This window comes from Euprymna scolopes, chromosome 1 (assembly GCF_053919585.1).
Source record: "Euprymna scolopes isolate OS-2025 chromosome 1, ASM5391958v1, whole genome shotgun sequence".
In the NCBI taxonomy this organism is placed as follows: Eukaryota; Metazoa; Mollusca; class Cephalopoda; order Sepiida; family Sepiolidae; genus Euprymna; species Euprymna scolopes.
In genome coordinates this window covers 135,482,085-135,506,267 of record NC_136482.1, presented here as the reverse complement: position 1 = coordinate 135,506,267, position 24,183 = coordinate 135,482,085, and the positions used below count along the sequence as shown (strand labels likewise).

The following is a 24,183-nucleotide window of genomic DNA, read 5'->3' as shown; positions in this document are numbered from 1 at the left end:
TGTGTTTTATTTTTTTATTACCGTTTTATCTGTTTGGTTACATATGTTTCGGATGTTGAACCGTGTTTACGATCCAACAGCCCTGTCAGACCTTACAGAAATGGTTAGTATTAGGAAGAATTGTTTTTAGGAGCAATACGGGGGGGGGGAAGAAAAAGAGTAGGAAATAATAGAGGGGGAAGGCGGGTAATGACAATATTTCAGTTTTGAAGTTTAAAGTATATTAGGTTGTATTGCTGTGTGTGAGGGTAGCAGATTCAGGTAGGCTTGGGTGGAGATATGTGGATATAGGGGAGAGGGAGAGAGGATGGTAAAAAGAAAAGAAAAAAGAGAGAGGGTAATGAGAGGAGGGGGGAAAAGGAGTTTCAATTTTTGGGTTTTAAAATTTTGACACTTTTTTTCCTGTTCAATAAGGTATATTTATTAGATGAGAGGGAGAGAGGGAAAAAGATAGATGGGAGGAAAGGGAGGGAGAGGGAAGGGGGTTAGTGTGGTTATCATTTTTGGCAGTTACACAGTTACATTTATAGGTTTCATGGTAAATTTTATTTATGGGGGTTTTAGGTAATTGTGTATACGTGTGCATGAGCCCGTGCGTATGTGTGTACTTGTATATATATATGTCTGTGTATGTATGCATCTACTTCTTACTGGATATCTGTATATCCACTTATATGTACTCGGATGGGTGTGTGTATGTTTATATATGTGTGAGCATGTATTTATATCTGTATATATATGCGAGTGTATATATGTGTACGTGTATGTGTGTATATGTGTGCATGTAGACCCATGTACATCTGCATAGGTATTGTTTTTATATGTATGTGCCTATGTGTCTACATATTGGTCTGTAATATGTATGTATATGTATTATACGCTCTTATTCTTGTGTCAACGTCTGTATTAACTCTTAACTGTTTAAAAACAGCCCACTATGAAATGAACAACGACCATGAAACCCATAAATGTAACTGTGTAACTGCCAAAAATGATAACCACACTAACCCCCTTCCCTCTCTTTCCTCCCATCTATCTTTCTCCCTCTCTCCCTCTCATCTAATAAATATACCTTATTGAACAGGAAAAAAAGTAATCAAAATTTTAAAACCCAAAAATTGAAACTCCTTTTCCTCTCATTACCCTCTCTCTTTTTTCTTTTCTTTTTACCATCCTCTCTCCCCCTTCCCTATATCCACATATCTCCACCCAAGCCTACCTGAATCTGCTACCCCCACACACACAATACAACCTAATATACTTTAAACTTCAAAACTGAAATATTGTCATTACCCACCTTCCCCCTCTATTATTTCCCCCCCAACCCCCCTCCTTTTTCTTTCTCTTCTCCCCCCCCCCTCCCGTATTCCTCCTAAAAACAATTCTTCCTAATACTAACCAACCATTTCTGTAAAGTCTGACGAGGCTGTTGGATCGTAAACACGGTCCAACCTCCGAAACATATGTAACCAAACAGATAAAACGGTAATAAAAAAAATAAAACATATATATATATATATATATATATATATATATATATACTTGTTTGTATAATTCAGTAAATTTTCATATACCAATGAATTATAAGCCAAAGAGAGATGACTTAAAGTGTAAGCTACAAAATTATCATATTTCATAATTGAGCATTCATATACCTTCTTTTTTTTTTTTTTTTTTTTTTTTTTTTTACATAGGCATCACCACTTATCAAGGTCAAGAGGCCACTTGAGGATAAAGGTTAAAAAGTGTACTATAGAAATTGGACAATATAGTAACCGTTAGTAATGGAGATTCGGAAAATTTGTTAACTTATATGGAACGGCTCATCAAAAACTTGTTTACATTAGACTTGAAGACAACCATATTGTAGTCAGCTGGAAAGCAAAAAAACGGAAGACAATTCCATAGGCGTGCAGTTCTAAGAATGAAGCTTTGCTCGTGGAATCTACGTCTAGGTTTAGGCACAGGTGGGGGAAATTAGTGATAGTGTTTTCTGCTAGATGGGCGTTTCTTGTGAAAGTTTGGTGAGGGGGGACCATAGAATGGGGCCCAGCCGAGCACTTGCCATGAAAATAACGATAAAGCAGAAACAAACTGGCAACATCTCTTCTGTGAGAAAAAGGTTGCAGGGAAGAGAAAAGGACATCCCCCACAAGGTTACAAAGTTTATTTTGAACTCTATCAAGGCAGGATAAGTCCTTTCTTGTGGCAACAGTACTCCATCCTTGGACGTACCTGGCTCTTATGTAGATAGAGAATTGTATCAGTAGTGAGATATCTACTGGATCAATAGAAGGATCCCACCATTTGTCCAGCGGCCTTGGCAACGGATTTAATGTATGTGTTCCATTAAAGATCATGAGTAAAGGTCAAGCCCAGAAGCTTGTCAAAACTTGAGGTCTCCCCAAGACGAGAGCCATTCATTTCAATTGATGCCAGATGTGGATCAGATCGTTGATGATGTAAAGATAAAAGCTTGGTTTTAGATGCATTAAAAGTAACCAGCCACCTCTTTCCTCATTGTACCACTTGCTCAAGATCAGAGGAGAGAGAATCAGAGAGAACTTGGTCGTTTACTGTCTTAGATGTCCTACCATAGATAGTAGTGTAATCAGCATAGATGTCTACAAATGATGTAAGGATGCGATTTGGAAGATCATTAACATAGATCAGGAAGAGAGTTGGGCCCAGAATGGACCCTTGAGGGACTCCAGCATTAATACTAAGAGCTTCTGATTTCTGCCCATGAACCACTACTCTTATGAACCTATCAGAGAGAAATGATTTAATAATTGAGAAGACATTTCCTTTATTTCCGTAGCTGGAGATCTTGTGAAGTAAACCTTTATGCCATACTCTATCAAAGGCCTTTGATATGTCAAGAGCAATTGCCCTAGAAAGGTAGCCTCCATTCGCTAATCCTATGAGATATAACTGTAAGCACATCTGCTGTAAATCTAGCAGAACGGAAACCATATTGCGAGTCACTAAGAAGGTCATTTTTGGACAAAGATGCGTCCGGGATAAATGTTTTCGCATGCTTTATTTCTTTTAAGGGAAATGTCTTTACATAATGTTCTGTTGTCAAAATGTTTTTTATTCACTAAGTCTGAAGAAAGGCTATTTATGTGAAAATTTTCAAATGCCATACTGTTTGAATTTAGTTTTGAAACAATTGTAACTAACAATGAAATACACTTTTTGTTGCTATCAATTCTTTTTTTGAAGTCTTGATTTTTGTTAATACAGTATATATATATATATATATATATATATATATATATATATATATATATATATATATATATATAATCTTGTTTCATTGATTTCTTTTCTCTTCTCTTATGCCTATCAGCACGTCCCCCCCCCCCCACTATGATCATCTCAGTACATTTTAGAAAATCTTTTAAACATTTCAGCAATTAAAAAGCAGCCATCAGATGGGGTCTTAAAAGAACCTTATACAAAACCAGGTAGGATTTGTTATTTGATGTCCAATTTGTTTGTAAATGGTTTTTCAAAAAATTATCTAACCATTATTAATACATTATTGCTATTGCCATCATCACATAGATATACATCTTTATATATATATATATATATATATATATATATATATATATATATATAGCATCTTCTTATCCAAAAACGTTTGATTAAATAAAATAGCTTTTACTTATTGATTCTTTTATTTAAATTTGTATATATCTGTTAATATCAAGTTTATTAACAAAACTTTTGATTTTGTTGTTAATAATTTCAACTCTGATATTAAAGATACATGATAAAAAAACATTATATAAAAGAATCAATAATTTGAACAAATTTGTATATGGAGACATTCTCTTTTTATTTGTTTCAAACAGAGCTATTCAAAAATATATAGTACTATGCATACTGAAGCTTTTGTGCACTATAAAAATTTCTATTTTGACACTTTGTAAACTTCTTTGATGCTGTATTTATGTTTACAGTCAATATTTTCATTTAAATAAAACAAATAAGAGGATTTCGTTTGTTTATTTTGAACATTCTAAATGAACATCATATAATTACAATTTATACTCAGAAGTCAGAATGTCTTGTAATCTACAAATATTATCATCTTGAAAAATAATTAATTTTATAGAAAACAAATGACTATTTAAATTCTATCTTAAATCAAAAGATATTTAATCATTAAAGCATAGTTATGTTTGTACAAGCTGTGATAGTTTGGATGTAAGTCTTTAGTGGTAGATACATTTTAATTTCACTTTTACATTTTATATATGTTTTTTTTCTTCTCTATTTTCCTCTTGGTTCTTCATCCAACTTTAGCATGGCACTATTGGAAATGATTCTTCTTTTATTCTTTCTCATCACTTAATAGTTTTTCCTTGTTTGATTTTTTTGCATGATTTCTGCTTGTGTTTGTCATTTGTAAGAAATTAGCATGATTTCTCTGCTAATGTATCATTTCCAATTTGCTCTCTTTCTCTCATATCTTCCTGTCTTTTCCTCTTTTATTTCTGTGTGTGTTTTTTACGTTTTTTCATTTCTTAAAAATCAATTGTAGATTCTCACATGAACATCAACCTTGCATTGCTTTAAATAATCTTTGTTGATGTAGATGGCAACACTCAGGCATTGACCAGAATATTAATAAAGAAAACATTTATATTTTTTTACATCTTTGTTCAAAATATTCATACATTTAATTAAATTTACTTTTCTATCATTAAAATTAAAATTCTTTTGATTCTGTTCATTATTTTATATTTCTGATGATTTTCTTGTCTTTTTATTATTTTCTCCACTTAAGTCTTCCTTATATGATGTATTGCACAATGTTGTACCATTTTCTGCACGAAATATTCATGGCTTATTTTTCCTTTTACTTTGGAAGATTTCATCCTAATGAATTAATTACTATGTTGAGATATGAGGCCTATCTTTTGGTTGTTCCTTATTTATTTATTTTATTTTTCCTATGTACACATTTTTGATATACTCACATAACTTTGCCCTATGATGGAGGTAAATTAATTTCAAACACATCTAAATATGCAACATTATAACAGTCAAATTATTAAGTTCAAACGCGAGTTGAAATAAAGAAATGACCTGTATTATCTTACTTTCATAATTTTATCACTAGCTAGGACACCAAACGTTTGGATGGAGTTAAGTTCATGTAACCTCTGTCATTATCAACCAGCATAGCATTACTCCTATTGACCAAGGGAAGAGTCTATCAGGTATTTGTCAACGGTATGCACATGTATGGAAATGAAACCTGACCAATGAGGGTTGAGGATATGTGTTGTATGGAGAGAAATGATACAAGAGCGGTGTGGTAGATGCATAATGTGAGACTTAAATCTGTGAGCTTAAAGGAAGATTATAATCTAGACAATATAAAGAGATATGTACAGAACAAAAAACTTTTTAAATAGAATCGAATTTAGAGACATTGCTTCATCAGGCCACGTTGATGACTTGAGAGCCAAACTCAAGAAATAGATTTCATAAATTTTTACACAAAACAATACATAAATGTTAACTCGTTTGGGAAACATTATCTTAAAATATTTAAATGAAGCCGTTTTTTATATATAAGATGGTATTCGCTTCTTAATAGAAAAACAAACAAAAAATAAACAACTAGTATTCTGATTTTTTTCAAAACTTTTAAAAGAAAAGTATTCTGATTTTATTTATCATTTTTAAATAAATAGTTTTCATAAACTGCAGAATTAATAGCATCAAATGAGATATGGTTAATGAATTATTCTTACTGTATTTGCATATCTTTTCTTTCAACATGATGAAACCAACAAAGTTTTTTGTTCTGTATATATCTCTTTAAATTAAGCCACTTGCTGTGGCTTAATTTCGTGTAATGGAAAATTCTAAGTACAGCAATCCACTCCAAAAAGTTTTTAAAAAAAGGCGAAAATAAAAAAAAATATGGTACTCTTGCAGAATTGGATCCGGATCTTCGGGAGTTACCATCAATCATGGCTTGGGCTCGACCAACATTCAGTGGATTAAGCCGAAAGTTGCTAAACCATTGAAACGCTAAATAGTTTTCTTTTTTATTGTATTAAAAAATGTGAGTTTTTAATTAATATTTGGGTAAGGGGGGGTGTTACTATACACAGATTCGAAAAAGTTGTTCAAAAACGAATAAATGAAAGCAAAGGTAAGGTAAATTACGTTTCTATCTAACTGGATAATTTTTTAGCGTTTTTATTTAATGTAAAATGTTTAATCGGCTGAAAAACGCAGTGTTTCTATGTATTTGAAAAAGACGAATGGTCGCGGACTCTGTTGAATACGTTAAGTTTGGGAAAATCAGTTAAACACTATACAAAACAATGTCAGACACCTACTGATTATATGTTATTGTGACATAGGCTGACATATTCGGTGGGTTTCTGATAGTATTTTGTATAGTTTTTTAGTTTCAAATCATTTTCTCAAACTTAACATCATCAACAGTGTCCATCACCGTTTGTATTTTTCAAATACACTGATAAACACTGTTCTTCGAGCTGACTAAACGTTATAGCAAATAAAACAGGTTTGCATTACTAAACACAGAAACGAACAAGTTGTTGAAAAATAAATATAACAAATAAATGTTATCAAAGGCAAGATAAGTTACTTTTCTACCTAACTGAATAAGATTTTAGTGTTTTTATTTAGTGTAAAATGTTTAATCGGTTTGAAAAAATGTAGTGTTTATCTGTATATTTGAAAAATATAAATGGCGGCAGACTGTTGAACACATTAACTTTGGGAAAATGAGTTAAAACTAAAAAAAACTATACAAAATACTTTCAGGAACTCAATATATGTTACTGCGACATAGGAAGACATGTATTCAGTGGTTTTTAGCAGTATTTTGTATAGTTTTTTTTTTAGTTTTAACTCATTTTCCCAAACCTAATGTGTTAACACAGTCTGCCGCCATTTGTAATTTTCAAATATAACAGTAAACGCTGTGTTTTTTGAGCCGAATAAAAATTTTACATTAAAAAAACAAAAAAAATTATCCATTTCGGTAATAAAGTAACATATCTTGCCTTTGATAATATTTGTTAATAAGGTCATGTGAGTCGATTAATGGGTTTGTTAATAAGGTCACGTGAGTCGATTAATGTCAGCACTTACTGATCCGCGCTATTTTTTTAAAATCGTATTTCCAAGCTTAATTAAAGTTTTATGTTTTTTTTGGTATTTTTTTAGATTAGGTCCACCTCCATAATTTTCTTTTAAATGACGACTTTTAAAGGTTTCCGACCATGCTGAATACAGAAATCGCATTGAAATTTTGCAGAAATAAGTAGTTATCGAGATATAGATAGTTGTTTTATGCATTGTATTCTTTGCCGGCCATCTTTGTTAGACGCATAGATTTGTTTATGACGTGCACAAACGTGTAAAAAAGACGGCTGCCAGAGATTACAATGCATTATACAAATTTTTAATATCTCAATAACTACTTATTTCTGCAAAATTTCAATGCGATTTCCGTATTCAGCATAATCGAAAACCTACAAAAGTCGTCATTTAAAAGAAAATTGTGGAGGTGGACCTAATCTAAAAATTTACCATTTTTTTCATTCAATTGTAAGGTTAAAGTACAGAATAGGTACAAAACACCCTCTTCTCCCAATGTTAAGAATGGCTTTTTAAATAATAACGTTATTATTTAAGCACGGATCAATAAGTGCACGAGTACCCGATTTCGTTATAAGCATTCATATTTTCTTATATAAAAACAACTTATGTAAAAAAAAAAAAAAAAAACGTGCACTTTCAATCTTTGTTAAAAAAAGGTTTTCTTGAAAAAAAAACCCAAAAAAATACGGTAAAAAAACCAAAGAACAAAACGTTAATCGGTATTTATGCAGAGAGTGATCCTTGCTGAAATAATAACGTTATTATTTAAAAAGCCATTCTTAGCATGGGGAGGGGGTTTTGTACCTATTCTGTACTTTAACCTTACAATTGAATAAAAAACATATCATAAAACTTTAATTAAACATGGAAATGCGATTTAAAAAATAGCGCAGATCACTCTCTGCATCAGCACCGAAAGTACAGAATAGTTAGAAAACATCCTCTCTCCTATGTTAAGAATGGTTTTCTAAATAATGTTAATGATTCAGTACTGTTCCTTGTCTGCTTAAGTTTAACTTTTGTTTATTAAATTGTTAGGTGAAAGTCCAGAATAGTTACAAAACACCCCTATCCCCATGTTAAGAATGGCTCTCTAAATAATAACGTCATTATTTCAGCGAGGTAGCTTCTCTGCATAAGTACCATGTTTTGTTTTTAAATTGTTAGGTGAAAGGACAGAATGGTTACATCCCCAGGTTAAGAATGTCTTTCTAAATAACATTATTTCAGCACAGTATTTTCTATGCATACGTACTATCTATTTTTGTTTATTAAATTGCTAGGTGAAAGTATAGAATAGATGCAAAACTCCCTCCCCATGTTAAGAATAGCTTTCTAAATAACGGTATTATTTCAGCACGGTACCTTCTCTGCATAAGTACTATCTTTTGTTTATTAAATTGTTAGGTGAAAATATAAAATAGTTACAGAACACTCTCCTTTCCCATGTTAAGAATGGCTTTCTTAATAGCGTTATTTCAGCACGGTACCTTCTCTGCATAAGTACCGTCTTTTGTTTATTAAATTGTTAGGTGAAAGTATAGAATAATAACAAAACGTCCTCCCCATGTTAAGAATGGCTTTCTAATTAACGTTATTCTATTATTATATTATTATGGTACTTTCTCTGCATAAGTACCATGTTTTGTTTATTAAATTGTTAGGTGAAAGTACAGTACTCATGCAGAGAGTGATCCGTGTTGTAATAATAACGTTAATATTTAAAAAGCCATTCTTAACATGGGGAGGGGAGGGTGTATTTTAACCTTACAATTGAATAAAAAAACATATAATAAAACTTTAATTAAACCTGGAAATACGATTTAAAAATAGCGCGGACCACTCTTTGCATTAGCACCAAACTGTACTTTTACCAACCAATCTTGTATCAAAAAACACAAAAAAACTCAAAAAGCAAGCGACAAACTTTTTTTTTAGCCTTATATAATAAAGAAAAAATGTGTAAATTAAAAGATTTGGAAGATAAACAAATGAATTATGTTTTTTTTTGGTTTTTTTTTTACTTATGGAGTAAACGGACAATGAAATCTACTTCTTGTTCGTCAATTCGTGGCTGTGAAATGAATCGAACCGGAAGTTCAGTTTTATCAACAAAGCAGGTTCGCACTAACGGTTAAAAAAATATATTTATTTTATTTAATACTTTAATAATTCGCAAGGTAAATTTATTGTAATAACATAAAAACATCCCTGGACTCTAAAGGTGGGTTGTCTGAAAATTTCAAATAAATAGGTAATGTAGAAATATGTTTTTATTCACATGTCACAAACCAAGAATTACATTTTTATATATATAGATTCATATTTATGTATATATATTCATATTTATATATATATATATATATATATATATATATATATATATACATACACATATATATATAAATACACATATATATAAATACACATATATATATATATACATACATATATATATATTCATATATATATATATATATATTCATTTATATATATATTCATATATATATATATATATTCATATGTATATATATATATATTCATATGTATATATGTATATATATATTCATATGTATATATATATATATATATTCATATGTATATATATATTCATATGTATATATATATTCATATATATATATATATATTCATATATATATATTCATATATATATATTCATATATATATATATATTCATATATATATTCATATATATATATATATTCATATATATATTCATATATATATATATTCATATATATATATATTCATATATATATATTCATATATATATATTCATATATATATATATTCATATATATATATATATATATATATTCATATATATATATATATTCATATATATATTCATATATATATATTCATATATATATTCATATATATATATATATTCATATATATATATATATATTCATATATATATTCATATATATATATATATATATTCATATATATATATATATATATATTCATATATATATATATATATATATATATATATATATTCATATATATATATATATATATATTCATATATATATATATATATATATTCATATATATATATATATATATTCATATATATATATATATATTCATATATATATATATATGCATATATATATATATATTCATATATATATATATATATATATTCATATATATATATATATATATTCATATATATACATTCATATATATATATATTCATATATATATATATATTCATATATATACATTCATATATATATATATTCATATATATATATATATATATTCATATATATACATTCATATATATATATATTCATATATATATATATATTCATATATATACATTCATATATATATATATTCATATATATATATATTCATATATATATATATATATTCATATATATATATATATTCATATATATATATATATATATATTCATATATATACATATATTCATATATATATATATTCATATATATATATATATATATATTCATATATATATATATTCATATATATATATATTCATATATATATATATTCATATATATATATATTCATATATATATATATTCATATATATATATTCATATATATATATTCATATATATATATATTCATATATATATATATTCATATATATATATATATATTCATATATATATATATTCATATATATATATATGAATATATATATATATATTCATATATATATATGTATATATATATTCATATATATATATATATATTCATATATATATATATATTCATATATATATATTCATATATATATATATATTCATATATATATATTCATATATATATATATATTCATATATATATATATATATATTCATATATATATATATATATATTCATATATATATATATATATATATATATATATATATATATATATATATATAAGTAGGTTGTAGTTTGCTTGAAGCATTGTTGAAGAAAATCTATATATCTATAAAAACAGAGATGTGTGTGCCACAGACGATTTCTGATTGGTTAATCCAATAATCACATCTCCTAAAAAAGTATAGTTCTTACGCTCTTAACTTTACCATAAAATATTTTGGTCTTATTTATTGTCCATCTTGGAAGGGTTTAATTTTTTTCTAACTTGCCATTTACAAATTAGAAAAATACGAAAGTTACAGACATCACAATCCAACCTCTGACTCAACGTCCGCCATTAACACAAGAAAGCAAACGCTGGACAGATTATTAGTACTACTACTACTACAAACAATACAGCACGAAAACACGCGCACACACGCACACACACTCACGTCCACTACTGTCCTTGGCTACGTCACGTTGTTATGGCAACACGATAAATACACAGTAAATTTGATTTTCTTCATTTCTACGCAAATATTACGCAAATATAAATCATATAGAATATCTGTATGAATATAATTACACGTAATAGTTAAATAAAGATGATCATCGTATAAGAGAACCGAAAAAAAAAACTAATAGGGAATTTGTATAAAGTTGTATTTTCTTTATAAATAAATAGAAAAAAGGGGTGTTGATAAGACTATCGATACTTATACAGTTTAGTGACGACATTAAAAAATGGAAATATTGAAAAAAAATTTTATTGTCCGTAACTGTTATAGACTGAAGTTCTCCGAAAAAAAATTCTTACAGCGAAAAACAATTATTTATCACGACGACGTCAACGTGGCCATTTTGGAAATGTACCTAGCAGAATACCTCCATTTTAGGCCAAATTTCGCAATCTAGCCTTTTTTTTTCTCGCCATATTGAGATGCGCACAACACATCTGAAATTTTTTTACGTTTTTTTTTTTTTTTTTTTAATCTGCAATTTTTTTGCGTATTTTTTTTTTTATAAATAAGAATACTATTGAATATGCAAAGAAATTGAAGAATGCAAAGAATTGAGGAATTTTTATACGAGATTATTTTCGAAACATGCTCAGTTGGACACGCATGGATAACTTCGAAACTTCGTTTATTTACTTCTGTTACAAATTAAAAAAAAAAAAAAACACCCCAAAAATGGCATCTGTCTTCGCAAAAAAAAAAAAAAAAAAATCTCATTCTGGTGGGGGGGAAAAAGGGCTAGATTGGCCTAAAATGCAGGTATTCTGCTATGTACGGCAGTTACCTGCCCTTGGGGAATTCCTGGGCCTGCAATAACATTTCCAAAATGGCCACGTTGACGTAGCCGTGATAAATCATTGTTTTTCGCTGTAAAAAAAACAAAAAACTACTTGATCAAATGAAGTGAAATTTTTTTCAGAGAACTTCAGTCTATAACAGTTACGTACAATTAAATTTTTTTTTCAATATTTCCATTTTTTAATGTCGTCACTAAACTGTATAAGTACCAGACTATCAATACACACAAAAAAATATAGATTTATTTTTGGGTAAAGTTCCCCCGGGTTTTCCTTTCACTTCAGTAAATAATGGTCTTTTGTTATATATATGGCGTACTATTATCTTTATATATATGATGTTTATGTTTATATATATGTATAAGTGATAGTGTCTGTGTGTGTCGGTGCGTCTGTGTGCATTTCCCTACGTTAAAACTCTGTCAATTTTAAGCCTACAGATTCGAAATTTGATATACAGGGTACTGAGATTTGGGAACATCGATGTGATAGGTTTTCGACAGAAATTTGGCGATTAAGTGGTCAATATTCAACGATTAGACCTTTGAGAACTCTACCAAACTTCTCCTACAATTTAAGGTCTGAACACGTGATATTTTATATATATAGATTCCTTGGACATGGATCTAACTTATTAACTTTACTTGATCCCTAAACAATAAATGTTACGAGGTCATAATAGGGGTAAAAGTTTTAAAAAATTGACCTTTTTTTTTTCCTAAGCAAACACTTCAAAACACCTGGGCAACGCCGGGCACCGATTGCTAGTTATCAGATAAAATTAAAAGCCAAGAACAATGCGAGATGTTTTTTTATATAGAGTAAAATTAAATGCAAACAAAAGAAATAAATTTCTTTTTTTTTTTTGTTGTTTGTTTTTTCTTTTTGACACAAATTTTAACTCTAAACAACAGTAATTTTTTTTTTCTCTCTGTTGTATTCAATGGTGTTGTAAATCTCAATATATTTCAGACTTATTAGTCCATTTTAAAGAGAAGACAGCGGAAGTGTGTTCAAAATTGGAAAAGTAGCCGCAGAGTTTGCCACGTGATACCGCGAAATATAGAACAAAAAATGACGTTAGGAGAACGTTAAAATAAATCAGTTGATGTTTGAAATACTTGTTGCGTTTGTGAATCAAGGGAGATGACTATTCAAGCAAGGTTTTTTTTGTTTTTTTTTAAATTATTGTTTTTCTTATGTTTTAAACTTATATTATAAAAGCAGAGCTCAATTCCAGTCTATTGTTTAGTGTGGGAGTATTTTTTGAAATAATTAAAGATTCGAGGATACGAAGTTGACCTACGTTTCTTGAAGAAGCAAGAATGTTGATGTGAAAATCTGGTTCTGAATTAATGCAAGTGCGAATATGTTTATAGAACGACGAAGCAGTAGTGTTTAAGTGCTCTTTAATGCGGTGATGAAGCAATCTGGTAGTGCTTCCAATGTAAGATGCACTGCATTTAGCGCATTGTAGGTCGTAAACAACGTGGTTCTTAAAGCATAAACCTGTGTGTGATATTGGGCAATTAGAGAGTGAACAAGGGGAAGGTGTATGCGATGGATGTTTTCGGTTGAGCTGTTGTCTTAAAGTAGATCAAGTGTGGATGAGTTGAATGTTGAGCCCCTCGCTGCGGATGGCTTTTCGGATTGAAGATGAGATTTTGTCACTGAGGAAGGGTAGTTTTAGAAAACAATTGTTAGAGAAGGGTCGGGTGTTGCGTTTTTTCTTTTTAAGTGAGGATAGGATCGTATTAGGGTAGCCGTTTAGTGAGAGGGTCTGTAGGAAATTGTTAGTGTGTGTATGTTTGTCGGAGATGTTAGTGCATTTGTCTTGTATGCGTGAGATTTCGGCATGTGCGTAGTTTAGTTTGTCCTTGAGAGGTAGCGCAGATTTGAAATGTACGAAGAGGCGTTTGCTGACGGGTTTTCTGTAGAATTCAGTGCATATGGCACCATTTTTTTTTATTTGTATTTTAAAATCAAGTAGAGAAAGAGATTCCGAAGAGTCTGGGTGTTCTATAGTAAATTTTAAGTTTGGGTCGGCGTTATTGAATTTGTGGAAAATGTTAATAGCTTCTTCGCGGGAGTATGTGATAATTAAAATGTCATCGATATATCTAGTAAAAAGGAGATAAGAATAGCAGGTACTAAGGGTGTGTCTTTCGAGTTTGTCCATATAAGCAATGGCAAGAATACCGGATAGACTGGAGCCCATGGGTAGTCCAGATACTTGTTTGAACGTGTTTTGTAAGAAAGTAAAGTAAGTGTTGTCTACTATAATACGGAGGAGTTGTAAGAGATCTCCTGGAGTAATTCCGAAGCATTGTGGGTTTTTAGATGCTATAATGTCTGCCATGAGATTGATGGCTGGATGTGCAGGAATGGAGGTGTATAAAGAAACGACGTCTAGGCTAAATGGGTATCTGTATAGTTTGAGTAGATGGTGTGGTAGATCGTTGAGTCTGTTAATTACTTGGTTGGAACTACTAACATGGGCTGGGAAGGTAGAGAGTAGAGGTTTAAGTAGGCGGGATATTAACCAAGAGATTTTATAAAGGGGACCGTTAACGCTTGAAACAATGGGTCTGATCTGTGTGTGTGTGCTATTTTTGTGGGTTTTAATAAGGTGATAAAAGGTAGGTAATTTGCTGTATTTAGTAATAAAATTTAGTCTGTGTTGTTTTGGGAGATTTCTTTTAAAACAAATTTGAGACCATGTCTTGTTAATGTTGTTCTCAATACGAGCAGCAGTGATTCATACAAAACACGTTCAAACAAGTATCTGGACTACCCATGGGCTCCAGTCTATCCGGTATTCTTGCCATTGCTTATATGGACAAACTCGAAAGACACACCCTTAGTACCTGCTATTCTTATCTCCTTTTTACTAGATATATCGATGACATTTTAATTATCACATACTTCCGCGAAGAAGCTATTAACATTTTCCACAAATTCAATAACGCCGACCCAAACTTAAAATTTACTATAGAACACCCAGACTCTTCGGAATCTCTTTCTCTACTTGATTTTAAAATACAAATAAAAAAAAATGGTGCCATATGCACTGAATTCTACAGAAAACCCGTCGGCAAACGCCTCTTCGTACATTTCAAATCTGCGCTACCTCTCAAGGACAAACTAAACTACGCACATGCTGAAATCTCACGCATACAAGACAAATGCACTAACATCTCCGACAAACATACACACACTAACAATTTCCTACAGACCCTCTCACTAAACGGCTACCCTAATACGATCCTATCCTCACTTAAAAAGAAAAAACGCAACACCCGACCCTTCTCTAACAATTGTTTTCTAAAACTACCCTTCCTCAGTGAAAAAAACCCCTCTTCAATCCGAAAAGCTATCCGCAGCGAGGGGCTCAACATTCAACTCATCCACACTGGATCTACTTTAAGACAACAGCTCAACCGAAAACATCCATCGCATACACCTTCCCCTTGTTCACTCTCTAATTGCCCAATATCACACACAGGTTTATGCTTTAAGAACCACGTTGTTTACGACCTACAATGCGCTAAATGCAGTGCATCTTACATTGGAAGCACTACCAGATTGCTTCATCACCGCATTAAAGAGCACTTAAACACTACTGCTTCGTCGTTCTATAAACATATTCGCACTTGCATTAATTCAGAACCAGATTTTCACATCAACATTCTTGCTTCTTCAAGAAACGTAGGTCAACTTCGTATCCTCGAATCTTTAATTATTTCAAAAAATACTCCCACACTAAACAATAGACTGGAATTGAGCTCTGCTTTTATAATATAAGTTTAAAACATAAGAAAAACAATAATTTAAAAAAAAAACAAAAAAACCTTGCTTGAATAGTCATCTCCCTTGATTCACAAACGCAACAAGTATTTCAAACATCAACTGATTTATTTTAACGTTCTCCTAACGTCATTTTTTGTTCTATATTTCGCGGTATTACGTGGCAAACTCTGCGGCTACTTTTCCAATTTTGAACACTCTTCCGCTGTCTTCTCTTTAAAATGGACTAATAAGTCTGAAATATATTGAGATTTACAACACCATTGAATACAACAGAGAGAAAAAAAAAATTACTGTTGTTTCGAGTTAAAATTTGTGTCAAAAAGAAAAAACAAACAACAAAAAAAAAGAAATTTATTTCTTTTGTTTGCATTTACTTTTACTCTATATAAAAAAAAAATCTCGCATTGTTCTTGGCTTTTAATTTAATCTTATAATATATATATATTCATATATATATATATATATATTCATATATATATATATATATATATATTCATATACATATATATATATTCATATATATATATATATATATATATTCATATATATATATATATATATTCATATATATATATGTGAATATATATATATATATATTCATATATATTCATATATATATATATTCATATATATATATATATTCATATATATATATATTCATATATATATATATGAATATATATATATATATATTCATATATATATATATATATTCATATATATATATATATATATATTCATATATATATATATATATTCATATATATATATATTCATATATATATATATTCATATATATATATATTCATATATATATATATTCATATATATATATATATATATATTCATATATATATATATATTCATATATATATATATATTCATATATATATATATATTCATATTAATATATATTCATATATATATATATTCATATATATATATATATTCATATATATATATATATTCATATATATATATATATATTCATATATATATATATATATTCATATATATATATATATATTCATATATATATATATATTCATATATATATATATATATTCATATATATATATATTCATATATATATATATATATTCATATATATATATATATATTCATATATATATATATATTCATATATATATATATATATTCATATATATATATATATTCATATATATATATATATATTCATATATATATATATATATATAATATAATATATTATATATTCATATATATATATATATTCATATATATATATATGAATATATATATATATATATATTCATATATATATATATATATTCATATATATATATATATATTCATATATATATATATTCATATATATATATATTCATATATATATATATATATATATATTCATATATATATATTCATATATATATATATATATATATTCATATATATATATTCATATATATATATATATTCATATATATATATATATTCATATATATATATATATTCATATATATATATATATATATTCATATATATATATTCATATATATATATATTCATATATATATATATATTCATATATATATATATATTCATATATATATATATATATGTTCATATATATATATATATATATTCATATATATATATATATATATATTCATATATATATATATTCATATATATATATATTCATATATATATATATTCATATATATATATATTCATATATATATTTATATTCATATATATATATATATATATATATATATATATATTCATATATCTATATTTTTATAAAGTAATAGGGTTCGTGTGTTTCTGTCTGTGTGTACAGCTCTCCATCATCAACGAAATATAAAGGAGGTAAGAGGGTAGATCTCTCCTGGTAGAGAAACATTAGAACCCATTTTAGGATGTTTCTGTTATAGGAGACATAAAAATCTAGGCCTAATTTCTTTATATACTAGTCTACAAACCACCCCCATATCGAATGACTTATGCTCATTTGCATATCACATTATATTAAATCTCTTTAACTAATTACCTCGACCTTATTACATATTGGAAATATTCTAATCATTTCAACTGTACTATTTACAAAATCTATTTAACATTTAATTATTTAATATATTTTCATTTAATTTTATATTCGATTTATTTCACTTTACGTATATTATCAAAACAATTCATTGGCGAGCAAAGCTTTATGTTTTGGGATTGTATTGAAAATGTAATGGAAATTTCAATTTCGTTCCGTTTTAATCTTTTATATTTTACTTGCCAATATAATTGAAAGAATACAATTCAACTATCGTAATTTTATATAAATAAACAAAAACAAATATTTTAAAATAAAACTTTATTAAAAAAGAAATAATTTTATTTTTAAATGAAAAAAATCAATTTAGTAAAATAATTGTATTAAACACCCCCAGCCTTGTCAGCAAACCTGTAAACCTAACATTTCGAATGTAAACAGTGATTTTTCGATTTTGTTAGCGCTTGCCGCAATTAAACACAATTAAAACGGAACTAACTTTATTTCCATTCTATTTTTTAAACAACCCCCAAAACATAACGCTCTCTTCCAGTTATAGCCAATTTTTTTTTAATTAAATAAAACAGGTCAAAATAAACAGATAAGCGCATTTTCTTTTACATTTTTCTTACAACCAACATTGTCATTTAACCAACTGCAGGATATCGTTACTTTTGTGGGGTTGTTTTGAAAATGGCACGGAGATTATAATTTCGTTCCAATTTAATCTTTCTGGTCGAGCCTATTTCGAAAGCCTGTTTATCATAGATTTGAACTACAAATAATTTATTACATTTTGATTATTACTATCTTAAGACTTAAAGCTTATATTTATTTCATTTTTCTATTTATATATTGAATTAGTTATTTCCAGTCTTATTTAAACTTAGTGCTTTCTTTAAACCGGATGAACCTTTTATAAAAATATGAGTTTAACGTAAAGAACACGAACAAAGTTTTATTCAACTGAATTTCTTCCAGTTTACTAACAAAATATATAAATTTAAAAGAGATATAAATAATAAAATAAAAAGGTTATGTAATTTAAAAGAAATACACGTACTCACAAAAGCAGAACTTTTTTTTACACATTTTTTTCTTTAAAACCATAACAATGAGACTAACAATTACCTAGATCTTAGTAATTATTTGTTTTAATAGAACTGTTTTAATTGTACTGTTTACTTAGTTAACCTAAGTTGGTATTACATTTATTTTACATTTACTTTTTTTTTTAATTATTACTTTTAGATTGTGACGTTTACACCCGGAAGTAATGAGTCACACGTAGGTCGCTTTTATTCATTCCTTTTGGTCAAGATCAAAGTGTAGTATCTGTTCTTCAGATGCTGCACTTCATTTTCTTGTTCTCTTTCGGTGGAGGAGAAATCCTTCACGACTGAGACAATTTTTATTTTTGTACCTTTTCTCCACGTTAAAAAACGACCCTGGTGTCTAACTCTGTCCCGTGGGGAGGCATAGTAAATAGGTACAATATAATTGTTTATAATTGTACTATTCAGAAATATTATTTATAGTTCGTCCATTTCAGTTAGTATACATTTCCTTTACGCTTAATTAATTTACAATCATTAATATCGTTAAACAATTCCGTTTAAAACCGAAATTATGCCACCCAAACGAAGTAGAAACGAAAGTGAGGAAGAAAGAATGGAAAGATTGGAAGCTAATAGACTAAGAGTTGCTGCAATTCGCTCCAATGAAAACAATTCAGATAGAGAAAGACGTCTAGAACTTAACAGGATACGTCAAAGAGAAAGGAGAGCAAGACTGTCAGATTTGGAAAGAGAAACCCAACGTGAAGCTGACAGAACTAGACATGCTGTAAGGCGGTTAAATTCATCACAAGATGAAATTCAAGAAAGGCAAAGATATGCACTGGAAAGAGAAGCAATATTACGATCGAATGAATTATATGAGGTAAGTAGACGTACACAAGGTCAGTTGAGAGTGGCTCAACGACATCAGAATGAATCGGAAACCCAACGAAGCTTTCGCCTATACCAAGGGCAACAACGAGAGGCTGCATGGAGAGAGAGTATGACTTTGCCCCAGCAATTGACAGAAAACGAGGCAGCTAGACAACGAATGACTGCTTTGAGACACCATGAAATAGAACACTGCAATAGAAAAGGATTGCTCTACAACAAAAATGACTCTCTCACTACAGCTGATATAGGAAAAATGGACAAAGTATGTCAACATTGCTCAGCTGTAAAATTTAAAGGAGAAACCCCTGGTTGTTGTTGTTCTTCTGGCAAAGTTGTGCTTGATAGCTTTCCACCACTGCCTCAGTTGCTTCAAGATTTGCTCTCCGGCAATGGTCCCATCTCTAAAGATTTTCTGCAAAATCTACGCAGTTATAACAATTGTTTTGCAATGACATCATTTGGTCACAAAATTGCGGCAGTACATGGGTGGAATCCTTCTTTTAGAATTCGAGGCCAGGTTTACCACCAGATTGGGAGTCTTTTACCACCTGAAGATGAAACAGCAAAGTTTATTCAAGTCTACTTCTTGGATAGTCTGGAAGAGGAACTACATAATCGGGGACGTGACAGTAGACTCAATAGAGACATTCTCCAAAGTCTGACTGAATTTTTACATGAGAACAACAGCTTTATTTGTCAGCTGAAAACAACAAAGGAGAGGATTGAAGAAGAACACTTGGTAGAACATAAAGTTGTCATAAGGGAAGACCGAAGGCCGCAAGAAGAGCATCCACGGCGATTCAATGCTCCAACAACAACGTATGAGATTGGAATATTAATGGAGAATGAACCAACAGCTAACCGGGATATTGTCTTGCGTTTTAGAAATGATACATTAAAATGGATCTCCGAACTACATCCCCTCTACGATACTTTAATGTACCCGTTAATGTACCCCTATGGTTCTCCATCTTACAACATCTACATGAAGGCATCCAATGGGCGAAAAGTTACCCAACAGCAATTTTATTCGTACCATTTAATGACTCGGCCTGGAAACTATTTTCTCTGGTACCGAAGGCTATTTCAACAATGGCTGGTGGATGTGTACTGCAAGATTGAAACAGAACGTTTACAGTTCCTGAGGCGTGAGCAACAGACCCTGAGAGCTGACAATTATAGCAACTTGAGAGATTCAATTCTTAGGGAGGATGGGAATCCAGAACAGTTTGGTCAACGAGTTGTACTTCCGGCAACTTATACAGGAGGCCCTCGATACATGTTTGAGCGTCAAAGTGATGCCATGGCATATGTTCGGCGAATGGGCCGAGCCGACCTCTTCATCATGTTCACAACAAATCCAAAGTGGACAGAAATTACAGAAAATTGTCTTCAAGGGCAAGACCCTCAGGATCGTCCAGATATTGTTGCCAGGGTTTTCAGGCAGAAGCTAAAAAAGTTACTTGAATTTATTAAAAAGGGAGGATTTGGCAGGTTGAGGGCTTTCTTGTACAGTATTGAATATCAAAAAAGAGGACTGCCGCATGCACACATCCTCACCTGGCAGGCCCCAGAGGACAAACTTCTACCAGAAAAAATGGATCTCTGCATATCTGCAGAGATCCCTGACAAAGAGGAAGATCCTGATCTTCATGCTAAAGTGATGGCACATATGGTGCATGGACCTTGTGGACCATTTAATCCAAATTGTCCATGTATGATTGACAACAAATGTTCCAAAAAATACCCAAAAGAATTTCTTCAGTGTACCAAGCAAGGCCAAGACTCTTACCCCAAGTACAGGCGAAGAAAACCAGAAGATGGAGGCCAGACTGGTACAATAAGGATGAAGAGAAATGGTCGGTATGTTAATCAAGAAATAACAAACCAGTGGATTGTTCCATACAACAAGGTCCTCCTTCAGCAGTTCAACGCTCACATTAACGTAGAAATTTGCAGCTCGATCCAAAGCATCAAATATGTCCTCAAATACGTGAATAAAGGATGTGATCAAGCAGTGTTTGAACTACAAAGAACTGATGGAGCAGCTAACCAACAAGGCCAAGTACAAAGTCACATTGTGGATGAGATCCAGCAGTTCCAGAATGCAAGGTATGTCGGCAGTTCAGAAGCAGCCTGGAGGATATTGGAACATCCCATCCATGAACATTTCCCCCCAATTGTACAACTTTCTGTTCATCTTGAAAATGGGCAGCGTGTCATGTTCTCAGCTGATACTGCTCTGGAACGAGCCCAAGGTACACCGCCTGCCACAACTTTGACAGCATTTTTTCAACTCTGCCATGAGGATGACTTTGCAAGGGGTCTCAAATACGTAGAAGTCCCTGAGTTTTACACTTGGAACAAATCGACAAAGAAATGGATGAGAAGAATGCGTGGGGTACAAGTTGAAGGTACTGAAAATGATGATGTATGGAAGGCACCATGCATTGGGAGAATCTACACGATTAGTCCAAAAGCAGGGGAGTGTTATTTCTTACGCCTGTTGCTCAATGAGGTTGCTGGTCCAACTTCATTTCAAAATTTGCGAGCATACAATGGTCAGGTGTTTGAAACATACAGAGCAGCGTGCCTTGCTCGAGGCCTTCTAGAAAATGACCATCACTTGCATCAAGCAGTAGGAGAGGCAAGTGCCACACAATCACCTACAAATTTGCGAAGCCTATTTGTGATAATTTTAACAGCCTGTGGGCCAAGAAATCCTCTTGAGATCTGGATGGCTTTTCGTGATGTAATATCTGAAGACATTCTTCACAGATACAGGCAAGAAGTTAACAATCCAGAAGCAGATTTTAATGAGGACATCTACAATAAAACTCTTTGTCTAATTGAAGAAAAAGTTCTCCTTATGTGCGGTCAACCATTGGCAAGCTATGGATTACCTGCACCAATGCAAGGGAGAGATGAAAGACTCGCGAGAGAGTATCAACGTGAAGTTACTTATAATCTTGAAGAACTTCCCTACAAGCAGAAAATATGCAAGAAAAACTGACCGATTCTCAAAGAGAAGTTTACAATTCATTCATGGCAATGTTGGAAGCACAAGGTGAAATGAACAAAAACATGATGTTTCTTGATGCTCCAGGTGGTACGGGCAAGACTTTTATAATCAATTTGATCCTTGCAAAGATTAGATCCATGAGAAAGATTGTGCTTGCAACAGCATTCAGTGGCATTGCTGCTACTCTACTACAAGGTGGCCGCACTCTTCACAGCACTTTTAAAGTACCCTTGGATACTCATCGAATGGATCAGCCAGTTTGCAAAATTACTGGTAACTCAGCCTTGGCAAATGTAATTAGAGACACCTCTGCAATCATTGTAGACGAAGCCCCAATGACGCACAAGAGTGCTTATGAAGCAATTGACCGAACACTGCAAGACATCACAGGAAACAAGAATCCCATGAGTGGCATTCCAACCTTATTTTGCGGTGATTTCCGTCAAATCCTCCCAGTGGTTAAAAATGGCACAAGGGCTAACATTGTCAATGCAAGTTTGAAACAATCCTATATCTGGAGGCACGTTATAGTGAAGAGACTGACTACTAATATGAGAGCCTATATCTCTGATAACACAGCTGCAGCAGACTTCTCAAAATTGCTTCTCCAAATCGGTAATGGTCAGTTTCCTATCACTTCTTCACCTGACACAATTAAAATTCCAACTGCGCTTGGTAAATGTGTCGGTAATCAGAAGCAACTGAAAGACAAAGTGTACCCAGACCTGCAAAACAATGGAAAATCACCGGATTGGCTTGCTGAGAGGGCTATTATTTCGCCATTAAACAGCAATGTGAATCATTTGAACAATTCAATAATGGATGAATTTCCAGGAGACACAAAGCAATACAAGTCAGTTGATTCAGCTACTAATGAATATGAAGCTGTTCACTACCCTGTGGAGTTTTTAAACTCTTTGGAGATATCTGGAATGCCTCCACACATTTTAAATCTCAAAATTGGATCGCCAATCATGATTCTTCGATCCTTGGAACCGCCAAAAATAA

The 24,183-nt window shown here is 30.6% G+C and overlaps 1 protein-coding gene across 8 annotated transcripts in view; it reads left to right on the top strand.

Moving 5' to 3' along the window:
* The window catches only part of LOC145280019 (homeobox protein cut-like 1), a 971,332-nt gene that overhangs the window by 876,623 nt on the left and 70,526 nt on the right, over nt 1–24,183 (top strand). For 6 of the 8 annotated variants that reach the window (XM_080131692.1, XM_080131675.1, XM_080131665.1 and 3 more), the window contains one exon: nt 3,420–3,473. The exons of the other annotated variants lie outside the window; for them this stretch is intronic. In XM_080131692.1, coding sequence (XP_079987818.1) covers nt 3,420–3,473 — 54 coding nt within the window. The remainder of the gene's footprint in view (nt 1–3,419; nt 3,474–24,183) is intronic. 8 annotated transcript variants of the gene reach the window in all.